We start from the raw sequence: 19,075 nt of genomic DNA, 5'->3' as shown, positions 1-19,075 counted from the left end.
CTATGCAGGACAGTTCAGTGCCTGAATTTTACTGCAGTTTCACTTCCTTGGAGTGTCATTATTTTGATATTTCGTAATTTCGATATTACAGTAATATAAAATAAAAAAAATAAAAAACAGTTAAAAAGGAAGTTTCGCGAGTCCGTTCTGAGGATGGATTCACCCCAAAATGATTTTTCAAACTACCAGATTTGATTCAGAAACAGCATAATCAATAAATCCAATACTATGAAGTCAAAAACAGTCTTTTGCAGACTACAGAGCACTTGCAAGTTGAATCAGCCAATAGGAACTCTCGGAACGGCCGGAGAGACAGGAAGGGGGGTGGTTTTTAAAAAAAAACGTAAATTGTGCATTGGCCAGTTCATGGCCACCGTGAAACTCCCGTTGAAAACCTGTGACCTCATATTCGGGAGAAATGTGAATGAAATGCATCTATTTAATGAGGTAATGTGACCGGCACTCGGGATTGCGTGGGGAATGCGGGGAACATGCGACTTAGAATGAGTAATGTGGATTTGACCCTGGCTGCCCTAGGTAGATGCATTTTTCAGATGCCAACAAAGGAGCAAATAGAGAAATTGTCTGTTAATGTCATGCATAACTTCTTGAATTTTGAGCTCCTTCACTTTGTATAGGGCAGGGGGGGGGACATTTAAAATGCTTTTTAATTGCTGTGTAAGGTAGGTCAACAGGATCAGACTCCTTCAGTTGTCCCCTACAGCGAGCAGATGGAATGGAGGCAGGACTTTTAGTCACCTTTAGTCACTTCTGCATCATATAGCTGGACATGTGTGGGACATGGTGGGAAGAGCAGCACCTATGGAAGTTTTCCCATTCTGTGCCAGTGCGAAATCCATGGGAGCATTGCCTTCTTTTGCCTCTGGACTGTTTTCCTCAGTTCCCTCTCCAAATGTTCAGTGCAGCAACACACAGGCCACATTCCACACTCCCTTCCTGCGCCTCAAAGAGGAATTAATCCACCATGCCCTCATTTTGTTCTATTAGATTCTGTGGCTATGGGAGCAATGTGCTGCAGTTTTCTACAGAGGGTCCTGAAGTGATTTCCTCAGTGGTTAATGTTCTTTAAAGAGAATATTGTCATTTGAGCAACCATGTCATTTTTTCAGTAAGAGTTTATATTAACATATTAAATAGGATTCATTTTAAGAATTGGTAATCAAGGTAGAACATTAAAATTCTCATTGAAGTTCTGCAGCTTCAGTGCAGCATTAAAAGAATCTTCCTCATGGTGGCTTTGTTTTCCCATGAGATTAAAAGAACGCTTTGTTCTCTCTGTGTCTATAAAGCAGGAGGGGAACCAAGCGAGAATCAAAATGACAATTATAAAATGGTGACACAGCACCTTCGTCTCAGCTGATTTTTTTTAAGTGCATTATGTTAAATCAGGATAAATAATTTTAACCTGAGGAAATTAAATTCACTCAATTGTGTTTGTGATTGGTGCTGTAAAAGGCACCCTAAGAATCCCAGTTAGGCCTAAATCAGACTGATATATGAACCAATTAAAGAGGAATATGCCAGCAAAGCACATTCAGACAAATGAGGCACATGCTTCAGTCCTAAAATATGCAAGTGTGCATCCCCTGTGCTCTTTTGACTAATCCTGCTCTCTAGCCTTTAACATCAGTTCAATGGAATGAAATTCACGGTGAAATCCTAAGTAGAGTTACTCCACTCTAAGCCCATTGAAATTAATGGGCTTAGACTGATATAACTCTGCTCAGGATTTCAGTGTTCGTGACTTTGTTGGTGGGGGCACGGATATAAATGATGGTGAAGGAATCACCTGTTTAAGTCAAGTCACTGGTCTGCAGTTAAAGGCATAGAAGCAGGGCAAGGATAATAAAAAGGTAGAACCCTGATTCAAGCAACAAAACACTTTGCCCTTTCAGAGGGGCTATGACTCAGTGAAAGACCACTTGCTTGGCATGCAGAAGCCCCCCCCCCTTCAGTCTCTGGCATCTCCATTTAATAAGGATCAGGTAGCAGGGGATGTGAAAGACCTACGCATGAGACCCTGGAGAGTCACTGCCAATCAGAGTAGACAATACTGAAATCACTAGATCAAGGATCTGATTTAGTATAAGGCACAGCTGTGTGTTCAATGTCATACTGTCCAACAACTGTCCCTGTTTACCATGGGCAGTCCCCCTATTCTGTCGACTCCTTATTTTACCTTTGGGGAGGATGTTGGAGACACAGTTGTAAAACGTTGTTAATGTACGCTGGAGGTTTTTTAAAAGGTTTTGGCCCCTTCTCCTGGATTTCTATGTTGTAAATATCTGAGATGATTACATCTGAACTCAAGAATACTTGCAGGTGGATGTTTGCACATGGACTAAACCTTACCAGCATGTTGCATCCCTTCCATGATTGCCTGTCCAGGAAACAAGCATTGCTGAATGTGTTATGAATTGCAACCATTTTGCAACCAGATCTTTTCTGAGCTTAAAATATTTGCAAGGTGGGGGGGTTTTTTAAGGGAAGAGATTATGATCAATTTGCTAACACTCTGCTTCAAAAGTTAGTGGAGGACAGACTTTTGCAGATGGATATATATTCTGTCAAGTTACTTCTGACCTATGGCAACACATTATTATTATTATCATTATCATTATTATTATTAGTAGTAGTAGTAGTAGTAGTAGTAGTAGTAGTAGTAGTAGTAGTAGTAGTAGTAGTAGTAGTACACCTTTCTCACTGAGATCCAAGGCAGATTACACAATGTGAGAATACAATATAATCAACAGCTAGGACATTCACTGAGCAAAGTACAATAATGAACAACAGTTGGAACATTCAGTAAAAGAGGTACAATAGGGTATGGTAGCAGAACATTTAAAAAGCATTCATAAAGCTGAGCACAGTGATGAAATCTTTCTGAAACAAAGTATAATTAATTAACATGGCATGTTCAGCAATGTGGAAAACTTCCTACTATGCGTGTTTAATTAATGACCTCCAGAACGTCCTATCATTAGCAGCCTTGCTCAGATCTGGCAAAGTGAAGGCTGTGGTTTCCTTTATAGAATCAAGCCGTCTCACGTTGGGTCTTCCTCTTTTCCTACTGCCTTCCACCTTTCCTAGCATTATTGGTTTTTTCCAGTGAGTCTTCTCATGATGTGACCAAAAAAGTTAGATATTTTAGCTTCTAGAGAAAATTCAAGCTCTCTTCCAATACCACATTTCAAATGAATCAATTTTCTTTCCATTATCTTTCTTAATTGTCCAACTTTCACATCCATACATAGTAATGGAGAATCCCATAGTATGAATGTTCTTGATCTTAGTCTCTAGCGACACGTCCTTACACTTAAGGATCTTTTCTAGTATATAGTTATATACTATAACTGGTAGAAAAGAAGATAGGGGAGGCTTTTGATGTTAGATCAGATGTTACAAATACACTGTAGGCCCTTCCCCTATTTTCATTTGTCAGAAGTTGGAGAGCAGGCAGTGTTATCTATCTACTTGTACCTTTTTTATCCAGCCATTCCTCCACAGTGTGCTTACATGCTTCTGTGCTCAGTTCTCACTACAACAACCCTGTGTGGTAGGCAAGGTTGCCAGTGGAGTTGCCAGCCCTTGGCAACACCCTGGAAAATGTGGACGGCCGAGACTGTAGAAAAAAGCATTGTGCAATACTGTGATGTCACTTCAGGTTGCATATCCAGAAGTGATGGCAGGGCATCAGTGACACTCTAGGAACTTTCCATGTCTCTATGGTTTTTACCATAGAAATTTGGGGAATTCCTGGGGCATCATATGATGTCATGACATCATTTCTGGATATACATCCAGAAATGATGTCATGGCATTGTGTGATGCTGGTCCCCTCATTTCTTCTCTTACTGCTCCATTGAATGATAACAGAAGCTCCTGGCGGGTCTAACAGCAGGTTAAGCTGAAGTACGGTGATTGGCCCAAGATCATCCAGCAAGATTTGTGGCGGAGTGGGAATCTGAGCCTGGTTTTCTCTGGCATGAACCTGTTTTTCTGCAACCACTCCACCACACTGGCTTTTGAACAGCAGCAGTGTTGTTGGCAACTTTCTGAAGGGTTGTTACTTGCACTAGCAGTATATATTTAGGCTAGCTTTAAATTAACAATTTTGGTTTTACTAGTTTGCCTATTACAATCGGTGGGTTTTGGACCTGCCCACTTCATAAAAACGCTTGGCTGGTGCCAGGAAAGGTTTTGGCAGACACCATGGTGCCCACAAGCACCATATTGGGGTCCCTTAATCCAGTATGTAACGTTTGTTAGTCCAAAGGTGCATGTAAACATACTTTTGATGCAGTTTAAAATTCAGCATTGCCAGAAACAATGCTGAAGTTTTTTTAATGTACATGAGAGCCAGTGTGGTATAGTGGTTAGAGTGCTGGACCAGGATCTGGGTGCCCCAGGCTCAGTTCTCCATTCTGCCATGGAAGATGACTGGGTGACCTTGAGCCAGTCACACACGATCAGCCTATCCCACTTCACAGGGTTGTTGTGAGGATAACATGGAAGAGAGGAGAATGATGTAAGCCATTTGGGGAGAAAGGTGAGATATAAATGAAATAAATAATATCAGGACAGTCCTTTTATTCTTCTTTTACTGCCCTTAACCATCATAATGCCCTTAACCATCATAATCAGACAGAGTACAGAAAGCAGACACACATTCTCAGTGTAGTATAAGTGGTTTGAGTGCACATTCTCTGCCCTGAAAACAAATCTCTTGCGATGCAACCAATGCATATGGTAGCTACTTATGGGATTTAAGGTGTTTTTAAAAGCTTTGCTTTGATTGGAGCCTTTGCATTAAGTTCTATTCCAGCATAAGAAGTTGAATCTAGCCATATATATATATATATATATTTTGCTCAATCTTGGCCATTTCCCCCCCTTATTACATAGACCTTGTGGGTACCATCTTCCCCAGCAGAGCCTGTTTGGGTAGTCAAAGGGGACCTCTTCCTCCCTTGTTCACCAGAAGAAAAACTGGCTGGATACAGCCCAACATCAAGATCAGTTGTCCTGCACTGTGATCACAAGCCAAGTTGAGTTGTTGAGCTGGCAGGCTAAGAAAACTGCCAGGAAAGTGACCCAGTGCCAAGAAAAAACACCTATTGAACACATAATAGTAATGCTGTACGAAGCTGGTCTTGGCACACATTTTCATAGAAATAGGTGGTTGTGAATGCATAACAGAAGCGGTAATATGAGCAATGAATCAACCCAGTTTTAGCCAACAGTTCTGTGCCCGTGTCCTTTTGTAGCTGGCACACAATAATAAGAATGCTGGCCTGCTATGCTGCCTATCATTTGCAATCCTGGCACAAAATGATAATAGTCACTGCAGCAGCACAAATGACTAGGCACTGTCATTCATATATTTAGCAATGGGCTGTTGTTTCAGTTCCCTGCAGGAGAGCAGGGGGCTGCCAAGACTGGGGACCAAGAGAAATCTATTATGGGGTCTTCCTTCACACTGAGAATCAGTGGAACGGGGCAAGTCAGAAGTTGATGGATCTTCTTGGTTTCCAGGAACACTGGCATATATCCAAGCATAGATGAGAAGAAGTTCCTCCAGCCAAAACTATAGAAGGACGAGCCACTTAAGTTGGAGGAAGGCGCCTTAGGCTGGAGGAAGACTTTGTTCAGTGGAGTGATAGCATATATACCATTGGCTGGACTGTCAGATTCCAACAAGATTGACATAGTCATTTTCAGACAGTCCACAACTCATTTATAGCCCTGTGCTTTACTTTCAAGGTGGGTGGATTGAAGAGGGCATGGAAACATTAGGAGCATCAAAATAGCAAAGAGTCCAGTAGCACCTTTAAGACTAACCAACTTTGCATCTGATGAAGAGAGCTGTGGCTCTCGAAAGCTTATGCTACAATAAAGTTGGATAGTCTTAAAGGTACTACTGGACTCTTTGCTATTTTGATGCTGCAGACTAACACGGCTAACTCCTCTGGATCTATGATTCGGAGCATCAGGTGGTGAAGATCTCTTGCTGAGTCTGCTTGACCTCACTTGGGAGCCCATTGGAAAGCCTATGCAGGGTGGTGATGATAGCATCAAAGCAAAACTAGTTCTCCACAACCCTTGCACCAATTAATTCATGCCCAGATCAGTTCGACATTTAATGACTTCAGATAGTGAGTCCCAGAAGTCACTATCTGATTGGGCTATTAGCTGTGATATTTTTGTGTGCTTTTCTACGCTGATAAAATCTCTTAGAATGGCTCTTCCCTGGATACCAATTTTACATCGTGTAGTAGGGGCATCTGTAGCAACCTCTGGTCCTTTATTTTTAATGGATCATTTCGGCCTGTTTTCTCTGAATTAACAGGGTTCTGAAGGTTGCAAAGGCCACCCCATGCAGGTTAGATCCTTTCATGGTTAGATCCTTCCTTGTTAGTGAAATTGTTTAGAGAAATTCCTTGTTTAGAGAAATTGTACACACTCCTTTGTTGAGGGTTGTGAATGCCCCAGTAACTGAAGGGTCCCCCCACCCAGGTCTGCTTAAAGAATTAGTGATTCGACTTTTGTTGAAAAAGCCCTCCCCAAATAACCAAATGTTAGCTGTTTTCAGGGGGGCATTTCTAGGAAAAGAGGTGGTGGAACTCTCAAGGAAAATGAGGAAGAAACACATGGGATTCTTTGAAATAGTATTATTTTTAAGCACTATTGCCGAGTATTTTCAAGAGGTGCCGGAACTCCGTTCCCCCGCGTTCCCCCTGAAAAAAAGCGCTGGCTGTTTTCAAATGTTGTTTCTTGGAAATGTGCTGGAGCATGAGTGGTTGCAGAGCCACTCTGGAGCTTTCTGAAGGCCATGTCTGCCCTTAACCTTTTTTAGTGTGGCTTCGAGCCTAGCTTTGAGATTGAGACTATGTTGGTAACTTCCATTTACAGCTAGATAAGGGGAACCCTTTCCTGTTGGTTTTCCTTGTTCTTCGTACCTTGATTGATACTGTTGAAGCATTTGGAAATCAGTGTGGGAGGTCAGAGAACAGCCTTGAAATGGTTCAGTTGGAGGGAGAGGGGCTTTGGCTCAGTGGTAGGACACATGCTTTTCACCCACAAGGTCTCAAGTTCTAGTCCTGGCATCTCTACTTAAAGTGATCAGGTAGTAGATGAAAGTCCTCTACCTGAGATCCCAGAGAGCCTCTGCCAGTCTGATTAGACGAGCCTGATAGATCAGTGATCTGATTCGGTCTATGGCAGCTTTGTGTTTGTTCATGTGACCTTATTGGTGGAATCAGGGTTGCCAACAGTCAGGTGGTAGCTGGAAATTTCCTGGAGTTACAACTGATCTCCTGGTGACAGAGATTGTTTTGCCTGGAGAAAATGATTGCCTTGGAAACTGGACCATATAACATTATACCCAGCTTGAGGACCCCCCCCAAACCTCACCTTCTCCAGACCACCCTCAAAATCTCCAGGAATTACCCAGCCTGAAGCTGACAACCCTAGGTGGAACACACTCAAAGAGTGCAGTGGGGAAAGAGGAGTTAGCGGTATGCAATTTGTTTTGGGAAGTCATCACAGGTTTGGAAAACAAGTGAATGGTTAAAGGAGCAGATATGAAAACTGAAGCCATTTTCAGTCATTACAATTTTGACATTCCAGTCATGTGTAGGGGAGATTGCATAACCCACAATCCTCCAGCTTTGGTACACACAGTTGAAAACCCAGATTTTTTTTTAATGTTCATATGTGTGTGTATCAAAACTGGGAAAATACACACATTGCCCTATTCATACTAAATGGCAGTTGTGTTTATCAGGAGGAGCACAGATACTGCAATCTCCCATTGCATGCAGTTTTGAGCATCAAAATTGTAATAAGCAAAAAGAGCTGCTTTTTTTTTTTAGTGAAGTAGAAAAGGGTACATCGATTTATCTATTTCTCAATATGAGATGAGTAGTGAGATAAGCAGGCAGTATATGAGCATGTAAAAACAAGAAGATTAGAAATTAAATTCAATCTAAAAACATAACCTAGCTTCTACTCAGATTCTATAGGTGAAGACTTAGATACATTCCAGCACTTCTAAAGAAACTGCCTCTCTCTGTCTCAGGGTACATGCGTGCATACATGTGTATACCCAAACTGGGAAAATACACACATTGCCCTATTCACATGAAATTATAACTGTGCATGTTGGGAGGATCACAGATTACATGCGGTTTGAGCACCAAAACTCTAATAACTAAAAAGAGATTCTTAAGGGACATGATCATCCGCTTAAAATTCTAGAAAGGCCGCATATGAAAGTGGGCAAAGCAAGAATAGATCCCGTGAGCTGAAGTCAGATAGATTTCAGTTAACCATTAAGAGAAAAAACTTAACATTGTGAACAATCTGACAGTAGGAACAATTGCCCTGGGGTGTGTGGGTTGTAAATCTTCAGTCAGAAGCTGGATAGGTGTCTCTTGAGGATGCTGTAGCTTTGAATGTCACTGAACAAGAAGTTGGACTACATGGCATCTAGAACAACTTTAGCATTTTTTTTTCTTTGCACCAAGATGAAGATCTAAATTGGATCATATTATTAGTCTTCGAAGAGCTACTTTTATCCCAAGGGCAACAATAAAATGTAACTATTTGTTTTTTCCCCCGTTCTTATCCAGCATTAATGTATGCAAGCATTTTTGGAAATGTATCTGCAATAATCCAAAGGCTGTATTCAGGGACCGCACGGTATCACATGCAGATGTTGCGTGTGAAAGAGTTCATACGCTTTCATCAGATTCCTAACCCTCTGAGGCAGCGGCTCGAAGAGTACTTTCAGCATGCTTGGACCTACACAAACGGCATTGACATGAACATGGTATGTAAATCTGCTTTTGGCAACTGTCAATGTATATTTGTAACAGTATAGAGAGAAAAACAGATTTCATGACTTTCTGCAGCTTTGTATTGCCTATCTTTTTTTGCTGCCCTGTATAATTGGGTACAATATCTGTATCATATTGTAATTAATTAAGCAATGAAATATGCTTCCACCTCTTTTGGAGGGCAAGAAAACGGATTTGTCTGTAGGAATTAGACTGTTTTTTTTTTAGGGTAGTTGTATACAAAGGCTTGGACCCTATGAAGTGTAAGCACTTCCTCCCCTCTTCTTCAGTTCTCTATTCCCCCCCCCCACACACAAATTGGTCTCCTTGGGTCAGTGAGCCCCAAGGAGCATGATGGGGATCAAAGTGAGGAGGAGCAGTGATGGAGAATTGGCAAAAAATGCCCTTCCTGTCTTCCATAAGCGAGAGTTCCTGCCATGAGTGGAAAAATCAGCTTCAGATTTAAGCTGAATCCTTCTTGGCTCAGACCAGATGAGAAATGACACCGAAACTATTAAAAAGAATTAGAGAGCTAGTTTGGTATAGTGGTTAAGAGCGCGGGACTCTAATCTGAAAAGCCAGGTTTGATTCCCCACTCCTCCACTTGAAGCCAGCTGGGTGACCTTGGGCTAGTCACAGCTCTCTGGAGCTCTCTCAGCCCCACCCACCTCACAGGGTGTTTTGTTGTGGGGATAATAATAGCATACTTTGTAAACTGCTCTGAGTGGATGTTAAGTTGTCCTGAAGGGTGGTATATAAATTGAATGTTGTTATTATTATAATTAAATAGTTCATCATAAATGATAACTGAAACTCCAACGCTGAAAGAAAGATGGGATCCAAATGAGATACAAAATATATTGGACCAAGTTGAAAGCAGGTTGTTTTGTAGATAGTTTTATTGCTAAGGGAACCATTGCACTTTTTCAGGTCAAGATCTACATCATGAGTACACATGAAGATGCACACATGTGTATTCATTCTATCACAAAAAGTTAAAATCAGTTCCAAGAGGCAATGGGCAAGGAAGAGATGGAAGAAATTTATTATGGTAGTAACAGTAACATCAAAATGCCCATCTATCTATTCGAAAAATGTAGGCTGTACTTCTGGGCACTTGGTTCAGCTTTCCCATGTTACAGTTTGAAGTATTATGAAAACTAAAAAAAAAAAACCTGCCTGTTTGATACCATGGTAGACACCATAGTTGTCTAGCCACAGTTACCAAATAAAATGTTTTCGAAAGGAAATGATCTAAAACCTAGATGAAGCCAATAAGAAGATCTGCTGTTGATTTTAGGAATCAACATGTGATATTGCATCCCAAAGGCTGACTAAAACATTAAACCAGAAGTGGGAGAAAAATACCCAAAGAAAACGGTACCAGTTAGTAGGGCAGTTTTATCATATGACCCTCTTTTGCACTTTAACCCCAGCACTGATTCAGCTAGACCGTAGTCCATTTGTGCAGGACCAATAAGCACAGCCATGTGGACAAACCCTATGGCTTGCAGATGTCATTTATCCTGAATCACCAAGCTTGACCCTCAGGAATCTTATCTGGAAGGACCCTGATTCATCAGTAAGGAACAGAGTTGACACTTGAGAGAACAATAAGTTTTGCGTACAGCTTATTTATAGTGATTTCTCTAGAGCTCTGCGCTACATGACCACAGTTGGAGTGGTTCAATTGGAATAAATAGCTGAGTGCGGGATTTTGCCGGATAAAGATCTCAGATTTCAGCTGAAATTGATGTAGCCCATTCAATTATTTCTGAAGATATTAAATGACGCGAATTTCCCCAATAATGGACACAGCCGCCTTTCATTAACAGATGTGGACTAGTTGAAGATGTTGTCCCGCTAAGCACTTAACAATGGAAGGCATGTTGGAAATGAGTTTGTTTTTATTATCTTGTGTTGAGATGTTACATTTGAATATGAGATGCCATGAAGCATTCACTTTAAATAAAACATGTAACAATAATAGGGACATTTTATAATAATTTATTTTTTATGCCTTGTTAACCTTGAGCTCCTTTAGTTTTAGGACAATAATTGAACAAATAACTTTGACACTCTTTTAAATATTTATACATATGCACCTTAGTGAGAGATTGATATGCCAGTTATCTTATGTAAGTTGTACTTATGAAAGATTTATCTCTTTTCTATCTGCTTCGTACCTTAATACATGGAATAACATCATTCACTGGTAAGAGCAGGAGGTATTTATATCCAATTTAATTCCATTGATGAAAAAAAATTCATGTTATTTGTTGGATTTAAAACTTCTTTTTAATGCTTTCTGTTTTAAGTTATTATAACCTATTTCTGCATGACAATAGGCTAAATGACAAAGAAAATAAATATTGGCACAGGGCAACCCCAAACAATACAAAGCTAAAGATAATAGTAACTGAAATGGTATAAAATGAAAGCAGTTCTTTAAAGTCTATTAGCCATGGTTTGAGCCAACATATCTGGTTGCTCTTCTCTGCCCAAAAAAGGTCCTGTGCATTTAATGTAGCTGTTCTTTAGAAATGTCACATTTGGGTGAAGTTCTCCTGCTGATTGCTCTTTGTTTTCTTTTGTGTTGGTGCTTTTCTTTGGTTCATACCATATGCATGCTAGTTGCAAGGACCAGTTGTGATTTGTTGACCTAAGCTCAAAACCATGTGCATCTGGAACGGGCTTGCATGTGCTTTAAATCGCTTGAGCTTGCATGGTAGTCAGCTAGGGGGACTCCTCTTTTCCAGGTGGGCTTGCATGCCAAGCTCCTGTTGATTACTTGAATATTGCAGGTTGTCTTTTGTCAATTTCAAGTGTTCAGACAGCACTAGAGTCCGGAGCGGTAATTGGTTCGGCCACAAAAAACAAACACATGCATTATTCCGTTATATACATAATTAATTTTAATGATGTGTGTTTGTGAAAATAATGCACTTTTAAAGTGGGAGTGCTGATTCACAGAAAATAAAAAGTAGTTTTTCACCTCAGAAGAAAAGTGCATAGATAAATACACTTTTCAAAGGAAAGCTTTAAGAGTATTAAGGTTTTTTTCAAGAGAGAAAATAATGTTCTTCCATGCATATTTTGAATGGATAAAACATAATAGAAATCTTACTGTTCTTTGTACTGAGGTATGCTTAGAATCTAATTAAGCTGTTCAGTTCTTTCTGTTTAGTTCATCTCTCCATCCCTTTTGTTGTGAGATATAATTCTATAATATAGTTTTAGTAAACCATATTGCTGATGATTTTGTGCAAGGAGTGGATATAGAAGTTTGGGTGGTTTACTTTAATTCGGATCAGAATCCTGACCATGTCATAAAATTAACATAATTGAAATAATAACTACATTCTTACCACTGGCAAAAATGATGTCCTGAAAATGAGCAGGGGGAAATCATGGACACTTTAAAAGTTGGGGTTCTGTTGACTCACCTAGGTTGCTGGAGAGGGCAGGAACTGGGTTTCTCTTCTTCTCTCCTGATTCTAGGATCTGGGTTTGTCCCCTTCTTTCCTTTTTCAGCAGTGCCATCAGGTAATTTTAGATGCTGGATTTGATGGTCTTGGGAGGATGTCATTATTATCAGGCAGTCTGAGAACTAAACTTTTCAGAACACACTGTAGGGGGAGAAGTGGGAGTATGAAGATGCAGGCAGGCCAGATCTCACCTTTCTCTAGTAGTGATGTTAAAAGAAATTCTCTTAATTCCTCTTTACCTATGGTTCCCAAGTCTCCCCGGGAACTAGTAGGAGGGGGATGCCAGGTTTCTAATCTTGCATGTGCTTGAAGAGTGCACAACTCCATGGTGGCTGCCAATGACGTCAATTCTGGTGCAACCAGGAAGCAGCAGCATCTCATTGGGGTTAATTCTTTCTGTATCAGCCACAAAACAGCAAAAATGCTATGTTTGCGGCAGTTCCCTAAAGAATTGCCCCTGATGTGACACTGTCACTTCTGGATCGCACCAGAAATGACATCATGGCCAGAGACGCAAATGCGTTCGCACCCATTTCCCCAGCCTGCCTTCCATTCCCCACCAATGATGGACAATTTCCAGGCAGCCCGCCTCCTCCTACCAAACTCCAGAGGCTACAAATGCTGGGAGATTGCCCACCATGGGAACCCAACAAAGCTCTCTTTACCAACTTCTTCCTGAAATCCAACAACCTGTTTCTTTTAATCTTTTAGGAATCTGGAGTATGTTTTGAAGCATTTTTGTTTTGATTTAAAAAGAATTTTGAAGAGAGGAAGGGCAAGAAAGGAGGTTCTGCAAAATTTCAGAATTTTTCTCTGCAGATGGCTAGAGGCAGGGAATGTCATCCCAAACCTTCCAGACCTCCTGCTAGAGGGTGTAAAATAATTTTAAAAATACCCTGAAAGAGCCGGATTCCAAAAGAGTGTACAGAGCACCACCATGTAGTATAATAGAAAACTACAAAAAGAAAGCATCAAGCATCAAAAAGATGCTGAAAACTTCTTTGGGACTTTGAACCAATGTATAGAATATTATTTTACGAGATGATCTGTTATATCATACATTTTGTCATTAGTCTGTCAAAATGGGGAAAAAGTCAGAGAGCCAATTTGGTGTAGTGATTAAGAATGGTGGGACTCTAATCTGGAGAGCCGGGTTTGATTCCCCACTCCTCCACTTGAAGCCAGCTGGGTGATCCTGGGCAGGTCACAGCTCTCTGGAGCTCTCTCAGCCCCACCCACCTCACAGGGTGATTATTGTTGTGGGGATAATAATGACATACTTTGTAAACCGCTCTGAGTGGGCATTAAGTTGTCCTGAAGGGCGGTATATAAGTCAAATGTTGTTGTTGTTGTTGTTGTTATTAAGGAAGTTCATTCAGCATTTCATATAAAAATGTTCATTGACTACTATATTCCTAGCGTCTATATAGTCAGCCAACATTAAGAGTAAATTTCCTTATATATTTAAAAATCTATCTTTTGTAACTAGGAAAGAGGAGGAGCTAGATTGTATACTCTCATTAGTAATGGTAAAGTTACATAATATAAAACAGTAACTAGCGTAACCAAATCACAGATTGTATTACCATGGCTTCTTCTTTTTTTTTACCAAATTAAAAATGCTTCTTGACAGGACAAATAAGAAAAGGATATATTCTGAGCAATTTAGCTGAATTTGAAAAAATGTTAATTACAAGTAATTTTATCAGGTTGGTAGCCATGCTGATTTTCAGTAGAATAACAAAATTTGAGTCCAGTGGCACCTTAGAGACCAACAAAATTTTCAGAGTGTAAGCTTTCAAGAGTCAAAGCTCTCTTCTTCAGATACCCTGAAGTTATACCCTGAAAATCTTGTTGGTCTCTACGGTGTCACTGGAGTCACATCCTGCTATTCAAATAATTATAGAATTTTTTATAATATTGACTTTTGATTGACACCACTGGTAATCAAGAGAAATCTTTGTTGTGAAATGGAGAAAAGATTTAGGATATGCTGTGAATCTTAATAGCTGGAAATTTATATTTTCACAAGGGTCAATTTTTTTATTGAATTCCAGTATCTGAGAAAACATTATTAAGATGTTGCATCCGTGGCACTTATCGACAAAAAGCGGCTAGAACGTATCGTTCTGCAAATTGTTGGTACTGTGATAAAGTTGGTACTTCATTTTTTCACATGTGGTGGAACTGCCTCATTGCAAAGTCTTTTTGGAAGATGGTGTCAAACTGTGTAATGTATGTGAATGGAATTTTAATTCCACCTACTGCAGAGATGTATCTCCTGTATTATGACAGAAGAATGCTGAGTAAAAACTCAAATTGTATAAACTATCTGATGCTTATATTGTTTTTGCCCATTATTGGAGAAAAAATTCTCTAGATAAACAGGAATGGTTGGACAACTTTAAAGAGTATTTTTGCATGGTCAAATTGACCTACCTTTTGAAAGCTAAAAGCTGACAGATGGTTAAAATCAAGCTATGTCACATATGGACAATATTGGTTCCATATTACATATGCTTTGATTAGGATTTAATGTTATATTTGAGTTGTTTTATTTTTTCTGTGTATATTTGTATTTGATGAAAATAGAACGCTTTTTGAAAATCCATTATAAAAGGTAGATATCTCAAACACAGAATTGTTCTGTTTTCTGCGCAGCTCTAAGATTCAGTAATGTTTGTGAATTTTGGACCTTAGAGCTCATAGAGTTGAATCTTACAATGGATTTCCACTAATAAGGCAATTTCCCCCGATTCCTCCCTTCTACTGCAGACCTCTGAGTCACCCCTCATGATGTTCCTGAGGGTCCCCGATCCCCTAGGGGTTATTTCAGGGGTTATTTCATGATGGAGGAGATGAGAAACCACCATTGCACTGACAGCAGAAATTACATTTGCATGTAGCTCACCTAAGCTGTAGACACATGCAGATTTTAGTCATTTATTCAGCAAATTCTTAATAACATAATAATAACATTCAATTTATATACCGCTCTTCAGGGCAACTTAACCCCACTCAGAGTGGTTTATAAAGTATGTCATTATTATTGCTGACTGTATTCCTGAAGCATATTTCTTGGAAGTAATGCCAGCAATGCTTCAGGCATTTTTTAAAAATTGTAGCCACAGGCAGTATAAAGTAGTCATTTATTTCTAAGGATTAAACTAGTAAATTATTCTTATTGACTAAGCATATCTAAGATTAGCCAGTTTAAAACTGCCATTGACCTAGATAATTTCATTCTTGAGAATACTATCTGAAAACTTTATCGGTCCAGCATTTTTGGTTGAATCACATGTTTCTAATTTATAATCACATGCTCAGATTCACAGTGTACCTTGATTTCCCATGCACTCACGGTATGCATAATTGTGATATGCAATAAAAGTTTTTAAAAAATACATTGCTTTTTGACTTTTACAATGAATCTTAAATAGCATGACCCATTGAGATATATTTATACTCTGGCTTTCTCCCCAAATGGGGACCGAAAGCAGCTTACGTTGTTTTCCTCTCCTCCATTATATCCTCATAGCAACCATATAAGGTAAGCAAGCCTTAGAGTATGTAACTGGCCCAAAGCCACCCAGCGAGTTCCCCTGGCAGAGTGAGGGTTCAAACCTGGGTCTCCCAGATCCTAGCCCAGCACTCTAACCATTACACCACAGTGGCTCTCACACTGGAACAGCCTATTAAGAGTGGGCATATTCTAAGGTTAAACAGAGTTACCAGAGCTCCTAGCAAGACCCTGTGCTTACAGGGCCAGGAGGCTGAAAGCAAGGAGGAAGGAGCTGGTGTCCTCTGATTGAGCACATAACACCAGACAGTTTCTCCCTTTCCCATCACAGATACTCAGGTGAGTCTTTTGGTGTCACCTCAAGCAGCATCCATACCCCATCTTTGCTGCTTTGCCCTGGTTACATCTGCCACACCATCTTGCACACCTGGCCTAGCCAAGCCTGGGTAAAAGCCTATTAGGAAGCACTGAGGTCATGCCATTGCCACCCTACAGCCTGAGGCACAATCGCGTGCCTGTGACGTTTCATATTTTTGGTTGCATCCAATATCTAGGGATCAGATGTGTATTTTTCACCACCACCTCAGAGCTCAACAAAATCTGGAAAATGTGACAAACAAAGCACAAATACAAACAAAAATATAAAAAGGTGAATTAACATGGCCATGGGTTCATACTTGTTGAAAGGTGATTTGCAACCTCAGACAAATTGCATGCATTAGTCTTCTTTGAATCCATGGGACTCCTTCAAGATGCTTCATAATGAGCAGTTTTGGAATTCTATTCTATAATATTCTGTTGACTTTATATTCATGGAATCATAGAATCACAGAGCTGGAATGGACCTGGAAGTCATCTAGTCCAACCCACTTCCAATGCAGGAAATCCATAGCTATCCCCCCCCCACACACACACACACGCTTGCTCAGTGACCAGAGGATAACAAAAAAACCCTCCGCGCCAATCTGTCCTGGAAGAAAAGCCATTTTTGACTCCAGAGTAGCAATCAGCAATATCTGGGCACATAAGAAAGGGCCATGACAGCCAAGCATTGGCTCATCCCTTGCTGCCCTCCCTCTCATGATCTAAGATCATATTGAGTCTCAGAATCAGCCTTGCTGACAGATGGCCACCTAGCCTCTGCGTAAAAACCTCCAAAAAAGGAGAGCCGACCATCTCCCAAGGAAGCCTGTTCCACTAAGGAACAACACTAGCCATCTAGAAGTTCTTCCTAGTATTTAGCCCAAAACTAATTTGGTTTAATTTTAACCCATTGGTTCCTATCCAACCCTCTAGGGGAACAGAAAACAGCTCTGCTCCATCTGCTGTGCCAGCCTTTCAAATATTTGCACACGGTTATCATATCACCTCTCAGACACTATACTTGTGTTGAAATACAGCCCAAAATCACATTTCTCTTTTTAGCTGCTGCATCACACTGCTGACTCATGTCCAGTGTTCAGAGCACTAGTTCCTTTTCACATGTACTACTTCCAAGACAAGTCTCGCTCATTCTGTAATTATGCATTTGAATTTTTTCTACCTAAATGCAGAACTTTAAATTTATTTATTTTGAGATTCATTTTGTTAGTTTTAGCCCAATTTTCCAACCTGTCAGAATCATCCTGACTCTATCTTCTACTAAATTAGCCACCCCTCCCACTTTAGTATCATCTGCAAATTTAATGAGCATTGATATGAATGTCCTGAGCAACAGTGCCACTGAAGGCAGATGGGGAGTCCTCTAGCACCATCCAGTGTGTCTCAGACAACATGTCTGTATCTTCCACTACTACAGACAGCTTGTTGACACAGCACACTGAACCAGATGAGATGCTGGTAGCTCCATGTACCGAGGGGTTTTGGAGTGGGGGAGATTTCAGCAGTCATATACAGGGCCCTGATTCAGGCTGTGACCACCACATAAGGGGGGGGAGGGTCTTCTCTCCTATGCTGTTTTCCCAATCCAAAATTGTATTGTTAGATCTTGAGGAACTCTTGTTATAGACAAATAAAAAGTCAAATGTTTTAGCCATGCATGCAGAAGGCATCATTATTTTGCTTTGGAAAAGACGATTTACTTACAACATTGTAAAGATATGATAAGTAATCACAGCACATGTTTTTAAAATACTTGGCTTTTTGAGATTTTGAGTTAGATCCAGATTAAATTTACCATTTGCAAAACAGAACTGTCCTACTGGGTACTCGAACAGGAGAGCCTGCAATGGGAGGGGAAAATAAGTGGAAATTGCTAATATAGCCTAGATCTGATCCTTATGAGGAGCATAGTATCCTGCCGTCCCCTCCTGAAATCTAAAATGGCACCTCTGCTCCTGGCTCCTTCTATCGGTCAACTTTTTATGTATGAACATCTGTTATAATAATGTTCTCTGTTTTCCGTAATTGTATTGTTTACTTCTAACTGTAGAAACATCAGAATCTGTTGAAAGTTATGAAGCTTCATTTCTTGAATCATAGCTTGGCTTTGGTGAAGTGATATTCTCATGTCAAAAATATTGTCATCCATTTTCCTGTTGCTCCTGCTACTGTTATTAAGAATGGGAGAAATGTGTTAATATATACGTGTTTTGCAATGAAACAAACAGCTGCACAGACCTTTATTGTGCTGATATAAAACAAGACAATTCAGCATTAAACATGTACTCAGTACATTGTTTTTGTGCTGCATGGTCAGCTAGGCTTACCAGTTACCTGAGGGTGGCAGACAATCACCCGGGGATCTGCTGGGTTGCAGTTGCTAGCAGTTAACAAGAGGTGACAAACTCCCTGGCAATCACCTGCCACTGGAAGGCAACCTAAGAAAACGTGCCCCGGGTGTGCTCCCAGGGGGCATGATGATGTTACTTCCTGAACTGATGTTGTCACACTGGCCGTGAGTGTACTCCCGTGCTTCATTGGGGGCAATTTTTGCCCCAAACAAGTGAAGTGTGGGAGCATGCCTATGGCCAGTGTGATGCAGTCACTTTCTGGAAGTGATGTCATCGCACAAGCCTGTGAGCACTCACGTGCTTCATGTGCACACAAGGAGGCCTTGGAGGGTAAGTCCCAGGTCCCCCACCTCCCACCGGATTTAGGAACCCTGTGGTCAGCCTGTATTAAAATTTATATTATAGGTGTGAATGAGTTAGTTCCAACCAGCTTTTTCCCACTGGTACAAAAGGAAGGAGGAGTAATCTTGCCTG

At 40.4% G+C, this 19,075-nt stretch overlaps 1 protein-coding gene across 1 annotated transcript in view; it reads left to right on the top strand.

Moving 5' to 3' along the window:
• The window catches only part of KCNH7 (potassium voltage-gated channel subfamily H member 7), a 413,623-nt gene that overhangs the window by 355,785 nt on the left and 38,763 nt on the right, over positions 1 to 19,075 (top strand). The window contains exon 9 of the mRNA XM_054971836.1: positions 8,655 to 8,854. Within this exon, the coding sequence (XP_054827811.1) occupies positions 8,655 to 8,854 (200 nt within the window). The remainder of the gene's footprint in view (positions 1 to 8,654; positions 8,855 to 19,075) is intronic.

This window comes from Eublepharis macularius, chromosome 2 (genome assembly GCF_028583425.1).
Source record: "Eublepharis macularius isolate TG4126 chromosome 2, MPM_Emac_v1.0, whole genome shotgun sequence".
Classification (NCBI taxonomy): Eukaryota; Metazoa; Chordata; class Lepidosauria; order Squamata; family Eublepharidae; genus Eublepharis; species Eublepharis macularius.
This window is presented reverse-complemented; position numbering and strand designations above follow the sequence as displayed.